The sequence below is a fragment of the Suricata suricatta genome, chromosome 13 (assembly GCF_006229205.1).
Source record: "Suricata suricatta isolate VVHF042 chromosome 13, meerkat_22Aug2017_6uvM2_HiC, whole genome shotgun sequence".
Taxonomy (NCBI): Eukaryota; Metazoa; Chordata; class Mammalia; order Carnivora; family Herpestidae; genus Suricata; species Suricata suricatta.
The window spans coordinates 82800054-82817334 of NC_043712.1; the positions used below are offsets into that span (position 1 = coordinate 82800054).

Consider the following 17281-nt stretch of genomic DNA (forward strand, 5'->3'; position numbering starts at 1 on the left):
CCCTTCCTACCTAGAGCGGGACAGGCCACACGCAGGAAGACACCCAGAAGGCAGCTAGAGGCAGCCGAGGCCCTGGAGCCTGAGCGGGCCGGGGGGTGCCAGCTATGAAGCTATCCGAGTCCCTCGGACGCGGACGCACTGAAGCCTCACACGGAGCGTGGGGAGGGAGGGACGACGCAGTCTAAATTTACCGGAATTTAGACATCGTGCCCCAGGAGAAAGGGAAATGTAAGTCGGATCATTCGCTCACCACGCCAGAGAGAAAATAACCCAAGGGAATAAGGGGTAGGAGACAGTCTCGTAATGGACCAGACAAAGCAAAAATACATCCTGAGAACAGGGCACTGGAAGGTCGAGAAGAGCAGGCGGAGGGGGCACGTTCTGGAAGGCCACCTTGTAGAGCTGGAAGGTGTTCCCGTAGAGCTCCTCCGTCAGCATGGTCCTCTGCTCCAGGACCGCCCGGTCGTTGTAGGCGCACTCCAGGACGGCCGACGCCTCGGCGTGCCGCAGCAGCTTCCGCACCTGCCCTCTGAAGCTGCGCATGATCTCGGCGGCCTGCGGCTTGCTCCTGGACCCAGGCAGGCCGGGAAAGGGCGGTGACCGGAGGGCCGGGCGGGGTGGCCCCCCAGGAAGGGGAGACCACCAGCACCGACCTCCCCCACAGCCCAGCCCGCCAGCTTCCTCAGGAGCCGGTCTGCCTCGTCCTCCCCCCTGCCTCCTCCTCCCCCCCCAGCCCTGTCCTCCCCCACAGCCCACCAGCTTGCTCGGGAGCTGGCTGCTCCGGGTGCCTGAGGCCTGACTTTGCCGAGCAGCCGAAAGCTCCTGAGTGAGCTACTGGACTTCTGTGACTCGGCTTCTTGGGTCACGTCACAGAGAGAATGTGGCTGAGATGAGACCTCAATGACTTAAATGCACAGAGAACCGTGGGCAGCACTGTGTTCCCAGCATCAGGATCTCTTATTAAACTTTTCGGCGTGAAAAAGTAAGGGAGACGGACAGAGGGAGAAGGTGAAAGACGGAGGAGGCCAGGAAACAGGATTCTCCACTGAAATAGGACTTCGGGCGCCCGAGTGGCTCAGTCAGCGACTGTCCGACTCTCACACTTGGGCTCAGGTCATGATCTTGTGGCTTCGTGGTTTGAAGCCCTACGTAGGCCTCTGTGCTAATGGTGGGGAGTCTGCTGGGGAATCTCTCTCTGCCCCTCTCCACTCACGCTGTCTTTCTCAAAATAAATAAACTTAAAAAAAAGGTTTCATCACAAGCATTTACATTACATCTTAACATAATCAAGCAGCTGACAATTAAAGCCAGAAATATATTTTTTGAAAGTTCTGTCAACTAAACTGTTCTATGGTTTGCACGTTAGGGCACATGTCGCCCAAACGGAGAAATCGGAGAAACAGGGACAAGCAGCAGCTCCACCAGCGTAGGAAACGTCTCACCCGGACCTTCTCTGACCCACGGGCCCTGCCGAGTCTCCTCACCTGCCCTCCCCGCCCAGCACCTTCTAAATACGGGCAATGAATCTAAGTTGATCATTCTATTTCTCCTCTTCCAGGACCTCAAAATCTAAGAGTGGTGAAGGCAGTACCGTCTTTACATGACTTGGATCACTGTTTTCAGACCAAACTCCCCCGAGACACAACGAGCATCTGCCCGGGGCTACTGATTATGATGCCAGACCAAGTGCCCGGGTACTAGCCACACCTTTAAAAAACTAAGGACGGGCGCCTGGGGGGCTCAAGTCGGTTGAGTGTCCAACTTCGGCTCAGGTCACGATCTCACGTCTGTGAGTTCAAGCCCCGCATCAGGCTCTGTGCGGACAGCTCGGAGCCTGGCGCTGCTTTGGATTCTGGGTCTCCCTCTCGCTCCACCCCTCCCATGCACGCGTGCTGTCTCCCTCTCTCTCAAAAATAAACACTAAAAAAAATTTTTTTTAATTAACACCAATATGTTGTAAACAAAAACTCACCCGTACATGAGAAATTTCTTAACAATATTTCTGGAATATTTAGCTTTACTCAACTGGACGAAATCATCTGAAAAACAGAATACATCACCGTGAGCTGATTGGCTCGCTTCGGTCCCCCAGTAACGGAGAACTGCGCAGGCGCACAACCCCGCGGGCACAGCTCTCTTACTCCGCCCGCAATAAGAACCCAGAACCACTAAAGGAGGGCCCGCCGAGGACGCGCTGCATCCCCTCCCCCTCCGCAAGGACGGCTCCGCAGGCGGCCCGGGCGGGTCAAGAGGAAAGGGGACCTTCGGCCAAGGACCACGGTTAGTCTGGCGCGAGGACGCGTACCTCGCAGCTCCTCAAAGGCGTGCTGGCGCTGCTCGACGCTTCCATAGCGGATGTAACACTGGACCACGCGCGTGGAGTCGTGTGCAAACGCCATCTGCCGGGGGACGTGGGGGTGGGGGTGGGGCGTTAGGAGGACCCTCTGAACAGTTCGCATCCATCACAGCACTTCTGTTTTGTTGCTACTTTTCAGAATTCCCTCCTGGGGACAAAGTGGGGGGGTCTTCACGGATACATTCAAACCGAGGTTAGGCGGGAGTGGAGATGCTGGTTTTAATTGTACAAAGGGACATTCTCTGGTTCTGCCGCTCACCGTGCGACACTGGGGCAGATTTTACCATCTTGCAAGATTCCCATCATTATAATTAAAGCAAAGCAAATCAAACCAAACCAAACCTCTCTAATGATTATGCATACTACTATTTCTCATTGCTCTGAAAGTCACTTTGCCTAAGGGAAATTTTCCAATTCAAAAATTTTATTATTCTGTGACTTTGTTTATATAAGCGACCTAAGAACGTTGGGCCTTGGCACCCTAACTATAGGGAGAAGACAGATCTGAAAAAAAAGCCTTGCTACACGAATAAATATACCTATACACACATTCACACTTTGGTAATTACAAGCGAATCCCTTTATTTCTCACATTTTTATTATAATCTGATTATATTTTATGCTTTCATTATAATCTTTGACCATGTATCTATTTTATTCCTAGAAAAGTTGTTGCTCTTCACTTTTTTAGAGTTTATTAATTTATTTTGAAAGAGAGCAGACAGAGCAGAGAGAGGGAGAGAGAGAACCCCAAGCAGGCTCTGCAATGCCAGCACAGAGCCCGACACGGGTCTCACAGTCACAAACTGTGAGATCATTACCTGAGTCAAAACCAACAGTCAGACACTTAATTGAGCCACCCCAGCACCCCTAAAAAGTTGTTGTATTTCAAATACCACCTCCCTCTCCCTCAAAACTATGGGCTAAATCAGAGCCTCACTGCAGGCCTCGCTGACCAGCTTTCTCGAGCAATAACCATAAATAATGAGTCATGCAAAATTATTCTTTACTAGACCACGTTAACAGCCTACTTAATCTTATTTATTTATTTTAATGTTTATTTTTGAGAGAGAGAGAGAGAGAGAGAGAGTGAGTGCACAAGTAGGAGAGGAGCAGAGAGAGGAAGACACAGAATCCAAAACAGGCTCTAGGCTCTGAGCGGTCAGCACAGAGCCTGACATGGGGCTTGAACCCACGAACCCTAACCTAAGATCATGACCTGAGCTGTAGTTGGACGCTCAACCAACTGAGTCATCCTGGCGCCCCATGAGTCTACTTTAATAGTGCTTATTATTTGCTGCTCATTCTGGCTTTAAAATTTTTTAGTTCTAGTAAGTCAGAAGATGAAGGTAGACTTCCATCAAAGTTCTGCATTTCAGAACTTCCTTAATGGAGATTTGTAGAGATTTTGATAAAACTAAAAACAAAATTTTTAATTATCGTGCAATTATTGCTTACTTACTGTATAAGCAATATCAGTGCTTCAAGTTTCTTGTTCCCATGGAGACCCGAAGCAACCTTGAGAGTGCACTGCTGGTACTTCCACCTCATAGGTGAGAGACGCGAGTGTACGAAAGTTAAGAAATGTGTGACCCCTGTGACCCTGGGGACGAAACTGAACCTCTCCACGTCCGAAAGGCAGCAAATGTCCATCAGGGACTCAGACATTAAATTAAAGGAGACTAAGCCTGCAATGGCCAGCACCGCCCTCAGCACACAGTCATCAACAACGTGGTCGTGTCTGTGGTCTGTGCAAAGGGCGCGCGCGCACATGCACACACTCACACACCCGCTCGTTAAGCAGCAGAGTCAGGGTGTGAACACCACGTTTACACCCACCGCCGGGCAGAATTGGCCTACGGGCAGCTGGGGAAGGATCCTGAGTATAAAACACTTAGAAGTCCAGGACAGCAGACTGCTCCCGGAGCTGAGGACAAGTTTTACCCGACAGAGATCTTTCTCGCTGCATTTGTAAGAAAGCGGCTGCTGGGAACTTACTTACTTCAAGACACTCCTCCACCCCGCAAGACAGCCTCGGCTCAGACCTGTGTCTCTGGTGTGGCGAAGACTGCCCCTCCAGGGTCCCCAAAGCTCTGAAGTCAGTTGTCTCAGGGTCAGAAGTTAATTATAAAACGCAATGGGACGGCAACAACGAGAACTATGTTGGAACGCCCCTCCTACGTTTTAAAGATCTCCATGATGTTAGAAACAGCAAGGAAGAAAGCAGCACTGAGTGCATCGTGTACTCAGGAGTCATGAACTTAGAATACACGAGAGCACACGGAGTTGGGAGCAGGGTACTCCTCCACACCCTACTGACCTCATCAAGTCCTCAAGGCAACTTTGAAGAATGCTGATTTACCTCAAGTAAATTCTTAAAAAACGACACGGCCAGATGGTCAATATTTTAATAACTCCCCAGGAGTAGGTCCCTCACTGAGACGGGGTTATTTAGTCAGTATTATATTTGAAATTTGGGGCCAAATACATTTCAAGCCACCATTGCGCCGGTCGTGAATGGTCACCCAGCCTTTACTGAGAGCGGGCTGGTCTCCGTTCTTACAAATGCCACCCGGAGGCTGCCTACTTACTGTTTTAATTTTCCCTTGAATCAGCTTCTGCAAATCACCCATCAACTTGACTCTCTTTTCTTTGTCACAGTCTTTCCTATAAATGAGGATGAAGAGGAAACATAGCTCAAGCAAAGACGTTATTTCCAACACAAGAGAGTAAACACCATCCCAGTGCACGTCCGCCCAGTTAGAGGGGTTTTCTCATCGGAGGCAGCCAACCTCCGACGTTAAAATTACTATTCCAGAGCAGCCGGAGAAAAGTAATTTTCTCAAAGACAAGAACTCATCTCACAAGGTATAATTTTATGCATCAATTTAAATCTTCACAGCCTGAACCTCAAATGTCAAAAAAATAATAAAACAAGTCCAAGAGACCAAAGACTTAAGTATCTGAAAACCTAACCGCTAAGAAATTGTCCTTCATTTTCTCAGAACTCTCCCAGGAAGAAATTTCCAACCCTTTTTAATGCTCATACATTTTCATAAGCATAGCCGACACCACCCTGCGGATCCCACACGTGTCGGCGTGGGCAGACCTCCGATGCCAACGCCTCTACCGGAGAGCTGGGTCTCCCTGCACCGCCCCAGGACGCACCGTTCACCCTAGGACACCTCGCTGTGGACGAGGGCGCCCCTCCGGCCCCTCCGACCCCTCCCAGGGGCGAGTGGAGATGCCATCAGGCAGCATTACCGTCGTAAGATCTCCCAAATCTGCTTCGCGCGCACGACGACGTCATAGTTGGTCTTATCGTTAAGTTGTCTGCTTTGTTTCAGTTCCTTCTTCTTCTTTTTGAAGTCATCCCACTTGGGTTTCTTGGCTGCTGATTCTGGTCAGTGCAGAAATGACTGTCAATTACATGTACCGTGCAGAGGGCCACAGCCAGCACAAACACGGGGCAACCACTCATCGGGACTGACACCCCTTACACAAACTAAAACGGGATAAACGCCGTTCCCTGTAAACATATATACTTTCTTTCATTTTCTGGGCAGTTTATACTTTTCAAATCTGGTGGGAACTAATCAACTGTTCAGTCACCAGCCAGGTACTGATTCTAGACAGGATACCTATTAGGAAAAAACAAAATTAAAAGGATTGTAAAAGCAACTGAAAAGTGTTAAGCTTCTTTTTCGATTGCAAAATAAAAATTCTACTTTAAAACATCACAGGGACGCCTGGGTGGCTCAGTCGGTTGAGCTTCGGACTTCAGACCAGGTCATGATCCCATGTTTCATGGGTTCGAGCCCCGCGTCAGGCTCTGTGCTGACAGCTCAAAGCCTGAAGCTTGCTTCGGATTGTGTCTCCCTCTCTCTCTCTGCTCCTCCTCTGCCTGCACTCTGTCTCCCAAAAATAAATAAACATTAAAAAACAAAATTTTAAACACCACAATCATTGGACTTCAGGTATAATTAGTTCTTAATGTAAACAAAAATTAGTCCAAGCTAAAATGGGGGAAAAGAGTATGAACATTTTCCGTCCTCTCAGGGTTCTTATGCATCTTGAACCTGAGAGACCCTCTCACACTTCCGGCCCCGCCCCCTCACTCATGGCTGTGCAGTCAAAATTCCTAAGTCTTCTCCAGAGTAATGCTCTGTAAGTCTTGTATCTTCCTATTACTATTTTTTTCCCTTCAAAATCTAAGGAACTTACCAACTGAATCAAAAAACTCAATGAGGCCTAACAAAGAACAACTTCATAAAACGGGAATTATTTACAGGAGTGTCCTGCAAAGAACCCTTCGGAGAATTCCTGACTTCTAAACCTCTCGCCTTCTGGACCAGAAAACGTATTCGTTACTAAACACCTGGAAAATGCAACAACATTCTATCACCTCCGAACCTATGTATGACTAGTAACTCTTTATCTTCTTCCCATTTCCCTAGGCCTGTTTTATATTCATCTGTAAAAATTCAGGATCTGCTTCGCTTAAACATTATACTGCAAAATTATTTCTCAAGAACATAATTTTTAGCAGCCTAGCAGCCGTACAATTCACTATTGTGTATTTAATTCCTTCCTTTACTGTCTGTTTACTTGCTCCCTGCCTGGTAATCAGAGACTACCGGAAAGAGAGGACACATTTCCCACTCATATCAGGGCCTCGTGCCCGATGCAGCAGAAGGCAAGGATGGATGCAGAGCTCGTGTAATTCCACAAACCTCTGGGCGCCCTTGCCCTCTGCCACGCCAGGCTGCAATGTATGAGACAACCTTGGGGATCTCTAGTACCCAAGTCCCCGCAGCTGCGGATATAAAAGTACGAGAGGATCACATCAGGGTCAGGACCCCTCTCCCAGGGCAGAAGTAACCAGGGCTACAGCCTGACAGGTCTTCCTGGGAGAAGGCACCCTGTTCAAAATGCAGCGGCGAGACCTCTCGCAGGGAAGGAGACTTAGGACCTGTGAGAGAGGCTCCGGAAAGAGCAACACTGGGGGTGGGGGGTGGGGGAGCGAAGGATGAAGAGACAGGGATAGAGAGGGGACACGGGTGCTGGAGCATACGAGGATCCTGCAGCCCAGTGAGCAAGAGCAACACTGGGATCTCCCTCTCCTCTCTCCCCACCTCCCCGTCCCCCTGGTGAGCGATGCTCCAGAGCAAGGCAGGGGCCAGGGCAGGAGACGGGACTCAGAGGCACCCGGCAGCAGTCTCAGCTGGCAGCAGAGGGGCCGTATTAGGATCTGCCACGTTAGAGAAACAGAAGGACGACACTGGAGAGATCCTGTGACGCTGCAGAAGAGGGCCCGTGTCCGTCGGCACGAAACTGCCTGTCTGAGCCCAGGAGCAGACACCACACGAGGGGCCAGGCTTGCGGGGGGGCAGGGCAGTCCAGGAGCAGCACCCAGCAACGCTCCAGGCAAGGAGCCACCGGGGAGCTGGAGCATCATGACACAGAGAAGAGCAGCTTGTTTCAGGAGGCTCACGGGAGCCCGGCCACCGCTTCAGGCAGCCCCCCCCCCCCCGTCCCGTGACCACTTCGATGATGGCCGCGGCCGGCCGCGGAACCGCGCAGCAGACGCAAGCCACCTGGTGGGTGGCTCTCTTAGCCGGGCCCGGGCTCCCTGGGGGCAGGCCCACACGCCTCTTGTCCACTGAGGCGTCCTCAGCCTCGGGAGACAGAGCTGAGACACGCTGGTCACTTAAGGCCCGCTCTGCCTGCCTAGCTGGGGCTGCGGGCTGTTCCACTGTTTGGTTCCCACCTCCTGGCAGGTGTACGGAGAACACACGTTATCTGCTGGCTGAACCAATCGGTCAGAAGTACAGTCTGGCCCACAGAAGGGCACGTTTCACCGGGGCTACAGCAGGACGCTGTTACAGTCCGGCGGCACTCCGCAGCTGGGAGAGCTCGGCCAGGGCCTAGGGAATAAGGCAGCGCGAGCTCCAGAAGGCAACTCTGCCCAGGGACGGTGCCTCCTGGCGTTTCTCTAACCCCATCGACCCCCCACCCCCGCCCAAACGCTGCCTGGCAAGCAACAAGACTGGAAGGTCTCGAGGAGACTTTCAGAACCCGGGGCCCAACGGCGTGGGCCACAGTGCCGGTGGGCGAGGGCACCGATCCACAGAGACACGCTCGGGGGGCCAGTGCTTACCGCCGCCTTTACCGTCCGCCTGGAACTTTCTCTTCCTGCTGAATTTATTTGCCTGCTGGAATTTGTTCTTTGGTATTTTATCCCCTTGCTGCTTATTTTTGAACTGCTTTACGCCTTTTTTCCCGGGTTTTGTGGCACATTTCTCGAAGTTCTTAGATCCACCTTCCTTGACAACTTTTCTCGGAAAGCTCTTTGACGAACCAGGATCTAGGGACAACAATAAATAATTATTAGAGGTCAGCGACCCCGTGCCTAGATCTCTTGTATCCACTGGCCTGGGTTTGTTACCCAAAATGACACGCTTCTCGGAGACACACTTTGTCCTACCCTCAAATACAGAGAAGAGAATTTTTAAAAAATCAAAACAAAATTTCAAAACTTTCTCTGATTTACAAAATTAGAATACACGTTCACTATAGAAAATTGACAGAATAGAGAAATGCATAATAAAAACAATCCATGATTTTGACAGATAACCAAAGTTGTGAATCAGGCAGGTTTCTGCTGTAAGCACATGATTTGATAACATAAAATATAATTTATGTGTCTTGTATTCTACTTTAATGACTCCTTATCATTCAGGTCTTAGTAAGTACTTTTCAGTGGTTCCATAACATAATAGGGAATTAAGAATGAAACGAACACTTAACACTTAGAAAGTATGTATGTTACAGGTGCCTGGGTGGCTCAGCCCTCAGTTGGTAAAGGGTCTGATTCTTGATTTTGGTTCAGGTCATGATCTCACATGGTTAGATACAGCCCCATGTCGGGCTCTGCACAGGGCATGGAGCCTGCCTGGGATTCTCTCTCTGCCCTCCCCTGCTCTCTCTCTCAAAATAAATAAACACGTAAACTCCAAAAAAGGAGAAAGTATATTATTAAATTACATATTGAATTAAAACTAAAGGGATGATTTTTTTAAATTTAAGGATGTTACTGTTTTATTAAATATCATATTGAATGAAAGACATTAATTTTTCCAAATTTCTAATTTTGAGAACATTTTTTTCAAAGCCCATGAAACACTTGTTTGATTAAAAGAAACCTTTGGCTAACTAAGCGTGCACACTAAGTACCTCACAAAGGAGAGGAATCGGTTAGGCATCCCAGAGCCCCTGACTTTTCCGTTCTGCAATACTGGCACCTGCTGGCCAACACAGACCTCACAGCCGGAAATCCGGAAGCCCAGAGGGTCCGGTTTACCAGGGCGGGCATTACTCAGGCACAACTTCTCCAACAGGAACGTAAAATGCTGCGGTGAATTAATGAGGACCGTGAGGCAGCAGCATCTGCAGCCGGGATCAGGGTCTTCTGTGAGTAGAGCGCCCCTGCATTTCGCTGGCAGTTTCCTAAACGTCTCAGTTTCACAGGGGACACGCAAACGTGGACACAAGAACTCGTCCCGACCCAGGAATACAGACCGCCATCTGCTCGAGCCCCTGCATCCCACCGCCCCCTCCCTCTGGTTACAAGGACACCGCCTGGTGCGACTATCTTACCGCTGGTTTTATGAAATTTGTTTTTCACTTGTGGTGTCTTCGCACCTTTTCCTGTGACTTTTTTCCCCCCTTTAACTTCCATCGTTAGCGGTTCTGGAATACAAAAACAAAACCCAAAAGGGATCACTGGATTGCTCTCACCCCAGTAAGTCATTAATCAGGGCCACCTTTAGTCCTTGGGCTTCATGGACAAAGGACAAAGCACCCGGGTATACCACAGGCTCACAAAGTCACTGCTTCTAAGATTTTAAAAGTGGAAATAAACAAGATACCAACTCAGAAATGAAGAGCGCGCACACCTAGTGTGTGACATATGTGGAGGCAACACTTTAGCAATAATTCTGGGTAAACACGGACCACTCACTACATTTGATATGACACAAATGTCAGTGTTTGGGTTTCTCGTAACTTAGGATGACTTTGTGAGGAGAAACTGACAGGGGTGCTTGCGTGGCTCCATTGGTTAACCGTCCAACTTCGGTCAGGTCATGATCTCACTCACGGGTTGTCAGTTTGAGCCCCGCATCGGGCTCTGTGCTGACAGCTCAGAGCCTGGAGCCTGCTTCAGATTCTTTGTCTCCCTCTCTTCCCCTCCCTGGCTCATGCTCTGTCTCACTCTCTTTCAAAAATAAATATACATTAAAAAATTTTTATTTATTTAAAACATTAAAAAAATAAACCGACAATATCACCATTTGAATTTTTGGTTTCCATCCTTAAAAGTCCAGAACAAACAAGAGGTTGCACTTAACCGTATATTCAAATTTAATGCAAGAAAATCAATCACCTACAAGTTCCATATGTATACCACTGTAGCTAAAACAGACTAATTTCAAATGTTTAATTTGCTCTACTTTTAGAGGTAACCAGTAATTTTCAGTGATCTGCAGAGTAAGGTTATGGTGGGATATTTAATATTTCATTTGGAAGAACTCTAACTGGGCATGTCTGAATCCAGAGAGCCCAAGGCATATAACAGATAACCCCAAAAGTGCCTGAGGCTCCTGAAAGCAGAGAATTTCTCAAGAGCAAATGTCACCTGGCTATTTCTCTACTTGCCAAAGTTGTACACATTCATTTCTAAAGTTGTGAGGTGTGACCCTCGAGAGATGTTAGAAGTTCCTAGACAATACCAGGTAATACCAGGTATTTCTAAAATGACAATTTTCTCCTCAGGAAATTAATTCTGCAAGATGATTAGTGAGTGTAAGAAAAACAGAGGGTTCAAAGAAGGCATGTATTTGAGAAACAGTGAATTAAATGAAAATTAGGCTTTTTAATGAAAGGCTTTTTCAGATCTTTTCATTTGCTAATGTCAGCCATCAGTCACCAAGCACAGGCTACAGGACCCACGATTTTCCAACCCTAATTGAGTCCCTTTTTCTTGAAACATCTCCAGGGACCAGGAAGGCTACAGAGCTCTCTGGAAAGTGCAGCTTAATTTAAGCTTTCCTATTATAATTCTTACAAATGAATGGCCCCTGAATTACTCAGTTTCCTTAAGTCATTCATTGGTTAACTGTAGGGTCATTTCACCACTTGGCTGCTTTGTCATAAACATACTTGCAACTCTCCCTTCTTCTGTGCTTGTATTCATCTAAACTCCGGGCATTTATGTATTTTCTCTTTACGTTTTAACTGTTCATTTTGAAATAATTTTCGTTTCACACAAGAGTTTGGAAAGATCAATGGAACCTTCTAGTACACCCCTCACTCAGCTTCTATCATCTTATCACAGGGCTTTGTCAACACGGAGAGAGAACATGAGTACAATACGATTAACTTCAGAGTCTGCCTATGCTTCTGTTCCAGGACCCACGGCAGTCAGTCATCAGGTCTCCTGAGTTTCCACCAATTTGTGACAGTGTCTCGGTCTTCCTCATGACCGAGATGCTACAGAAGACAGCTGGTCAGGCACTCTGTAGGATGTTCTCATTCGGGGTTTGCCCGAGATCTGCTGGCCGTTAGACTGGTGTGGATGTTTCTGAAGAGCATCTCAGCGCTGAAGTGCCTTATCAGGTCATAGTGGTACTGAATGGTGACGTTAACCTTGATCACTTGGTTTAGGTCGTGTTTGCCAGACTTCTCCACTGTCAAGTCTCTGTTTCTCCCTTTCCAGACTCTACTTCATGAGAAGTCACCAAGTTCGGCAAAAGGGGAATTAAGCTCTACCCTAGAGTGAGGAGTACTCAAGAATTTTACTACAATCCGTATGTTAAAATGGTCACAGCAAAGATTAAGTATTGGGGGTGATACATTTTGAGATTATGCAAATCTCCTGTTTCTCCCCCTGATTTTAGCAATCCCCAGTGGACCCTGTTTGCAACAATTGCTGAGGTTTTCCTGGTGATTTTCTATCCCCCCACCACGCTTAACGTTTACCTCTGATATTTTTAATTCTTCTGAAGGGAAAGTTTGTCCCTTTCTCTGTTTACCCATTTATATCAGATGGCCTCACACATATTTTACCACTTGGGTTCGAACCTAATCCTGTGTTATTTTGTTGCTCAAACTGGGCCAGTTTTGGCCAGCCGGACACCTCACAGGCTGCCTTGGTTACTTTGTGACGCGGCCCATCAGGTCTGGTTTCCACACCCTCACCTCCCGGCACTTGCTCCCAGTTCATGCCGCGTCTTCCCTCCACTAGCCCTGAAATCGGTCATTTCTCCAAAGAACCCTGGTTCCTTTTTGGAAGGGTGCAGGATCTGAGTGCTGAGTGTGCCTGAGGTGTCACCGCTTCGAGGGCTTTTCCCTAGAGGGGGCTGGGGCTACCCAGGTCTGCATACAAACGTGCAGACACAGGAGCCTGTATTTCTTGATCTATCCAGTTAAGTTCCTACTAAAGTCTCCAACTCTAATCAAGTGCCACAGGGTCCATCCACCCTGGTCCTCCCCTCTTGCTCAGTCTGTAACTTTTCTCTTGACAGGGAGAAACTTGCCTCCTTGTATCCACACTGACCCACTGACCTGCTAGCCCGCACTTAGTTTCAGAATGCCACACTGCATGCCCGTGGGAAACACACTTACCAACTCTAGCATAGAGTTTACTTAGTCTTTGTCTTTCCTCCCAAAGCATCCCTTTACAGTACTGTTTTTCAAAATCACTTAGGTCGACTCCCCCCACTATTCCATTCGGTGAGGTTACTTTATAGGTTTGAACAAGTTAGATTTATTTTTCACAGTGTGCATTCCATTTCCAGACACGGTGGCTGACTTTTTCACCCGCAGTCAAGCCCACTCTTTGGGGTCCGGCGCCGATTCGGAGGAACGCAGAGTCCTGTCTCCACCACAGTGCCTTAGGGAACTGTCAGAACTCCAAAAAGTCCCAGGGGACCCCTTCTGCTCTCATCCCCTCCTGGCTCTCTGGGCAATCACTGATCTGTTTTCAGTCCCTCTGGATTCGCCTCTTTCCAAACAGTTCATATACATGAAGGCTAGCTACACATAGATAGCCTTTCGGGTCTTACTTCTTTCACTTGGCAAAATGCATCTGCCTGGGGAGCCCGCACCGTCACATGGACCCCCCATCTTTCTACGGCCCTCAGAACTGGCTCCTCTTTTGCCTGATCCACTATTCCCCACGCAGGCTCTTTATCTCTCGCTCAGCTTGGTTTTTGCTGTTGGGTCTGATCTGCTGTGATCCACTCTCTGCTGCCTAATAAATCTTCTACCAAGTCACCAATTTTGTACCATCTTCCTGCTCCAGCATCGTCAAGTTTCCTACTGCCTCCAAGAAAAATGTCCAACTGAAGTGTCATCCAAAATTTAGTCCTACCATACCCTCGTCACAAACAATACAAAGAAGTCAAACTTCTTCCACTATTCTTTTTCAGGATCCAAACTTTAAAGCCATTCTGTCAGATATTCATCGTACCCAGCCTTCATATCCAGCTTAAATGGCAACTTATTTTTTATAGTTTATTCATTTTTGAGAGAGGGAGCACGCACGCACACAAGAGAAACAGCAAGCAGGGAGGGACAGAGAGAGAAAGGGGGAGGGACGATCCCAAGCATGCTCTGTGCAGTCAGTGCAGCGCCCAACATGGGTCTCAAATTTACGACCAGAACCAAAATCAGGAGTTCGACACTTAACTGACTGAGCCACCCATTATGTCCTCAAGTGAATTTCTTATTTCTCCTCCGCATGCCTCCCTTCAATGATTCTCCTTCTTAATCCTTTCTGGCACATTCTGATGGTCTCCTTACGACTTCACACCTTGGACTTGAAACATACCGCATACCTACACACTACATGCTAGAAAGCTACTGGGTTGAAACAAATATATGAAAAAGAAATTCAAAGCGGTGGGGTAGAAGCAAACAAAATTAAAACACAACACAACGGGGCCGCCTGCGTGGCTCAGTCGGTTAAGCTGTTCGACTCTGGCTCAGGTCAGGATCTCGCCGTTTGTGGATCCCAGCCCATGTACTGACTGCTCTGTGCTAATGGCCCAGAGCCTGGAGCCTGCTTTGGATTCTGTGCCTTCCTCTCTCTCTCTCTGCCTCCCCTGCTCACGCTCTGTCTGTCTCTCCATCAAAAAGAAAACAATAAAAATGTTTTAATTAAAAAAACCCACACAAAAAAATTGTTATAAGTGAATTACATATAAAGTGTTCAAAAAGCCAGAGCTGAGAGGCCAATTTTGCCTTGTGGAACTAAACTGCAAAGATTTTCCAGACACAGAAGGGCAGGGGGCTGATCCCATCCCCTCAACGAGTTTAGCACTGAACTATGAGAGAGGTAAACCTTCAATATCCAACCTCTAAATACTGGCATTTCTCAGCTCTTCCCCTCTCCCCACTTTCCTCCTTAAGTGATCTCGTCCTCTCCCACGGCTTTCTATGCGAAGGACCTCCAAATTATTTCCCACTCTGAACCCCTTGGGTTCCTCACCTGACCCCTCCGTTCTGTCTTACCCGCAAATCGCCCTTGGTTAAGACCAAAATGAAATTCTGTCACTGTATCTCGCTGCGAAACACCTCCAAACAGTAACACCCTCGTCTATCACACTCCACCCTATTTCTGCCATCTCTGCCAGGGGCACACCCTTTTAGGAGAACCTAAGATTTAACCTTGACATTTTCCACTCCCTGGTTTGCCAGGTTCAATCCTTCCATAAACTCTTTTGAACCCCCTTTAAAAATACTTCTAACTGGTCAACTTCCACCTCCACCACCGCCACCCTAATCCAGCCACCATCACTTTTCAATTACATACTCAATCATAATCGAAGTTACATACAATTCCTAACGAGAACCTGGGTGTACCAGGCTTCTTCCTTACAAGCCTCCAATGTTTTCTGCAAATGAGAACGTATCCCCATTGTATGGAAATCGAATCTCAGCCACTCATCACGGCCTTTAAAGCCTCAAAGAACCGCGGCCACCCTACCCTCTAACGTTGTCTCCTATTGGCGTGCTCCAACCTCACACTGGTCCCCCTTCCCTAGCGGCCACCGCAGGGACGTAGCCCAAGTTCCTGCCTCTGCTCGGTTCCCCCCGGCCGTCCAGACTTCAGAGTTGCCTCTTCTTTAGCTATCAGCTTAAAGTCCACTTCAGACTCCCCTGTCCTCCGCCTCGGCACCAGCTCCTTCCTTCCCGGCGCCGACAACGTGCAAGTGTACATTCAGGACGTAAGCTCGGCACCCAGGGTGCACGGGGTGGAGGGATGTTTGCCACACACAGCGGAGAGGCCACCGCAACCGGCCCGGGCCGGGGTTTCAGAGGGGACGGAGCACAGGCCAGCCCCGCAGCACTCTCCGGGCAGAGGAGCCGCGAACCCGCCCTCGTCGCCAGCCTCCCGTCTGCCCTCCACCTCCCAGCACAGAAGAGGCCACCGAACCCTATCCAGCGGGTGACAGGCGCGAGCACCGCCACCCGCCGGCGCCTCGGACAGACCCTCCCCCTGAAGCTCCGGGTGAGGGCGAAGGAACTCCCGCAGGGGCGGCCGCCGCACTCACCGCACACGTGGGGCCTGGGCCAGCGGGGGCCACGCTCCGCAGCGCCACTTCCGCTTCCGCGACTTGCCCCGCCCCCAGGCCCGCCCTTTCCTTCCTGCGCGACGGAGCGGAGGTGAAAGCACTGGCGTCAGCCGGGAAAACGGTAATCCGGCGTTTCTATTGGTCCGCTTCCAGCACTTCATCTAGAGGCGCCGCGGCCGCGCCCGTGCACGGGTTTTGGCCCTTGACGGGATCCGTAGGGCGATCACGCGTCAGCGGCCTCCGAAAGGGACGTCCTTAACCCTGTCGCTCCCAGGCCGGGGAAGCGAAGGCAGCTTCTCGCCCACGAGCGTGTTGAGGCTGAGTCCCGGGGTGGCGCCTGAGCTAATACCAAAATAATTGATTTTTTTTCTTTTTAGAGTGTGTTCATTTGCACCCTCTCTGGTAATCTAGCCTGAAGGATAAAAGGCATTTCTCGGAAGTCGGTTTGAATTTTAATCCTAGGGTTGTTTTTTTCCCCCCTTGTTTTGTGTGTGGCTTTGGCAAATTACTGTATTTCTCTGAATCGCTAAAATAGAGATCGATGGATCATACGTTGCGCTTAACACAGTGGATGAACTTGGCAGGCGCTCTCTAAATGTCATTTTTAACATCTGCTCATTTCTCCAGGCTGCATTATCCTATTTTCCACTCCAGGAAATGAGACTCTAGTTAGGATATTATCCAAGCTTTTCAGATGAAGAAACTAACACCACACACTTGCTTATGGTACTCGTCATTGGATTTAAGGCCCATCGAGATAATACAGGACGATCTCATCTGAAGGTCCTTACTTAATGACACTGGCAAGGATCTTCTTTTCCCAAATAAAGTCCCTTTAACAGGTTCTGGGGGTTGGGACATAACACACCTTTTGACGACCCGAAAAGTTGAGGAATTGAGACATGATCTGAGATCTGTCAAGTGTCTGAGTTTACTGTCTGCAAGACACGGTCTCTTGTCCCTTAAGGCATTAGGCTGGAGGCAGGTGATTTACTAGACTTCCTGAGCGCAGGGGCTGTCATTCAGGCACGCATCCCACTACTAGGTGCATAGCTGTTTATTAAGTACTTATGGTTTGCCTTAAGTATGATAAGTATGTTTGCATTTCAGCTCACTTTAGTCTCCTAAGAACAACTGAAGCAGGGCTTCTCCCTTCATTTTATGGAAACAGTAGAGTTGATCCGTGAGCCTGACTCCAAACTCGGCCGGGCTGCTTTCCCTACTCCACTGATTCTCTAGTAAATGCACAAGAGCAGAGATACACCGTCACACACAGTACCTGGAA

At 48.8% G+C, this 17281-nt stretch overlaps 1 protein-coding gene across 3 annotated transcripts in view; it reads right to left on the minus strand.

Annotated features, from left to right (window-relative positions):
- Positions 1-16042, minus strand: part of PUM3 (pumilio RNA binding family member 3) — a 45269-nt gene extending 29227 nt beyond the window's left edge. For 2 of the 3 annotated variants that reach the window (XR_003901824.1, XM_029919956.1), the window contains exons 1-8: positions 15976-16042; positions 10016-10108; positions 8517-8723; positions 5621-5756; positions 4948-5023; positions 2306-2399; positions 1973-2039; positions 394-568 (exon numbers count right to left, since the gene is read on the minus strand). Coding sequence is in view for 2 of the 3 variants with exons in the window: in XM_029919956.1 (XP_029775816.1) it covers positions 394-568; positions 1973-2039; positions 2306-2399; positions 4948-5023; positions 5621-5756; positions 8517-8723; positions 10016-10097 (837 nt within the window). In the remaining variant the exon portion in view is untranslated. The remainder of the gene's footprint in view (positions 1-393; positions 569-1972; positions 2040-2305; positions 2400-4947; positions 5024-5620; positions 5757-8516; positions 8724-10015; positions 10109-15975) is intronic. The other variant, XM_029919957.1, reaches the window with a different exon arrangement.
- Between the last annotated feature and the right edge of the window lie 1239 nt (positions 16043-17281).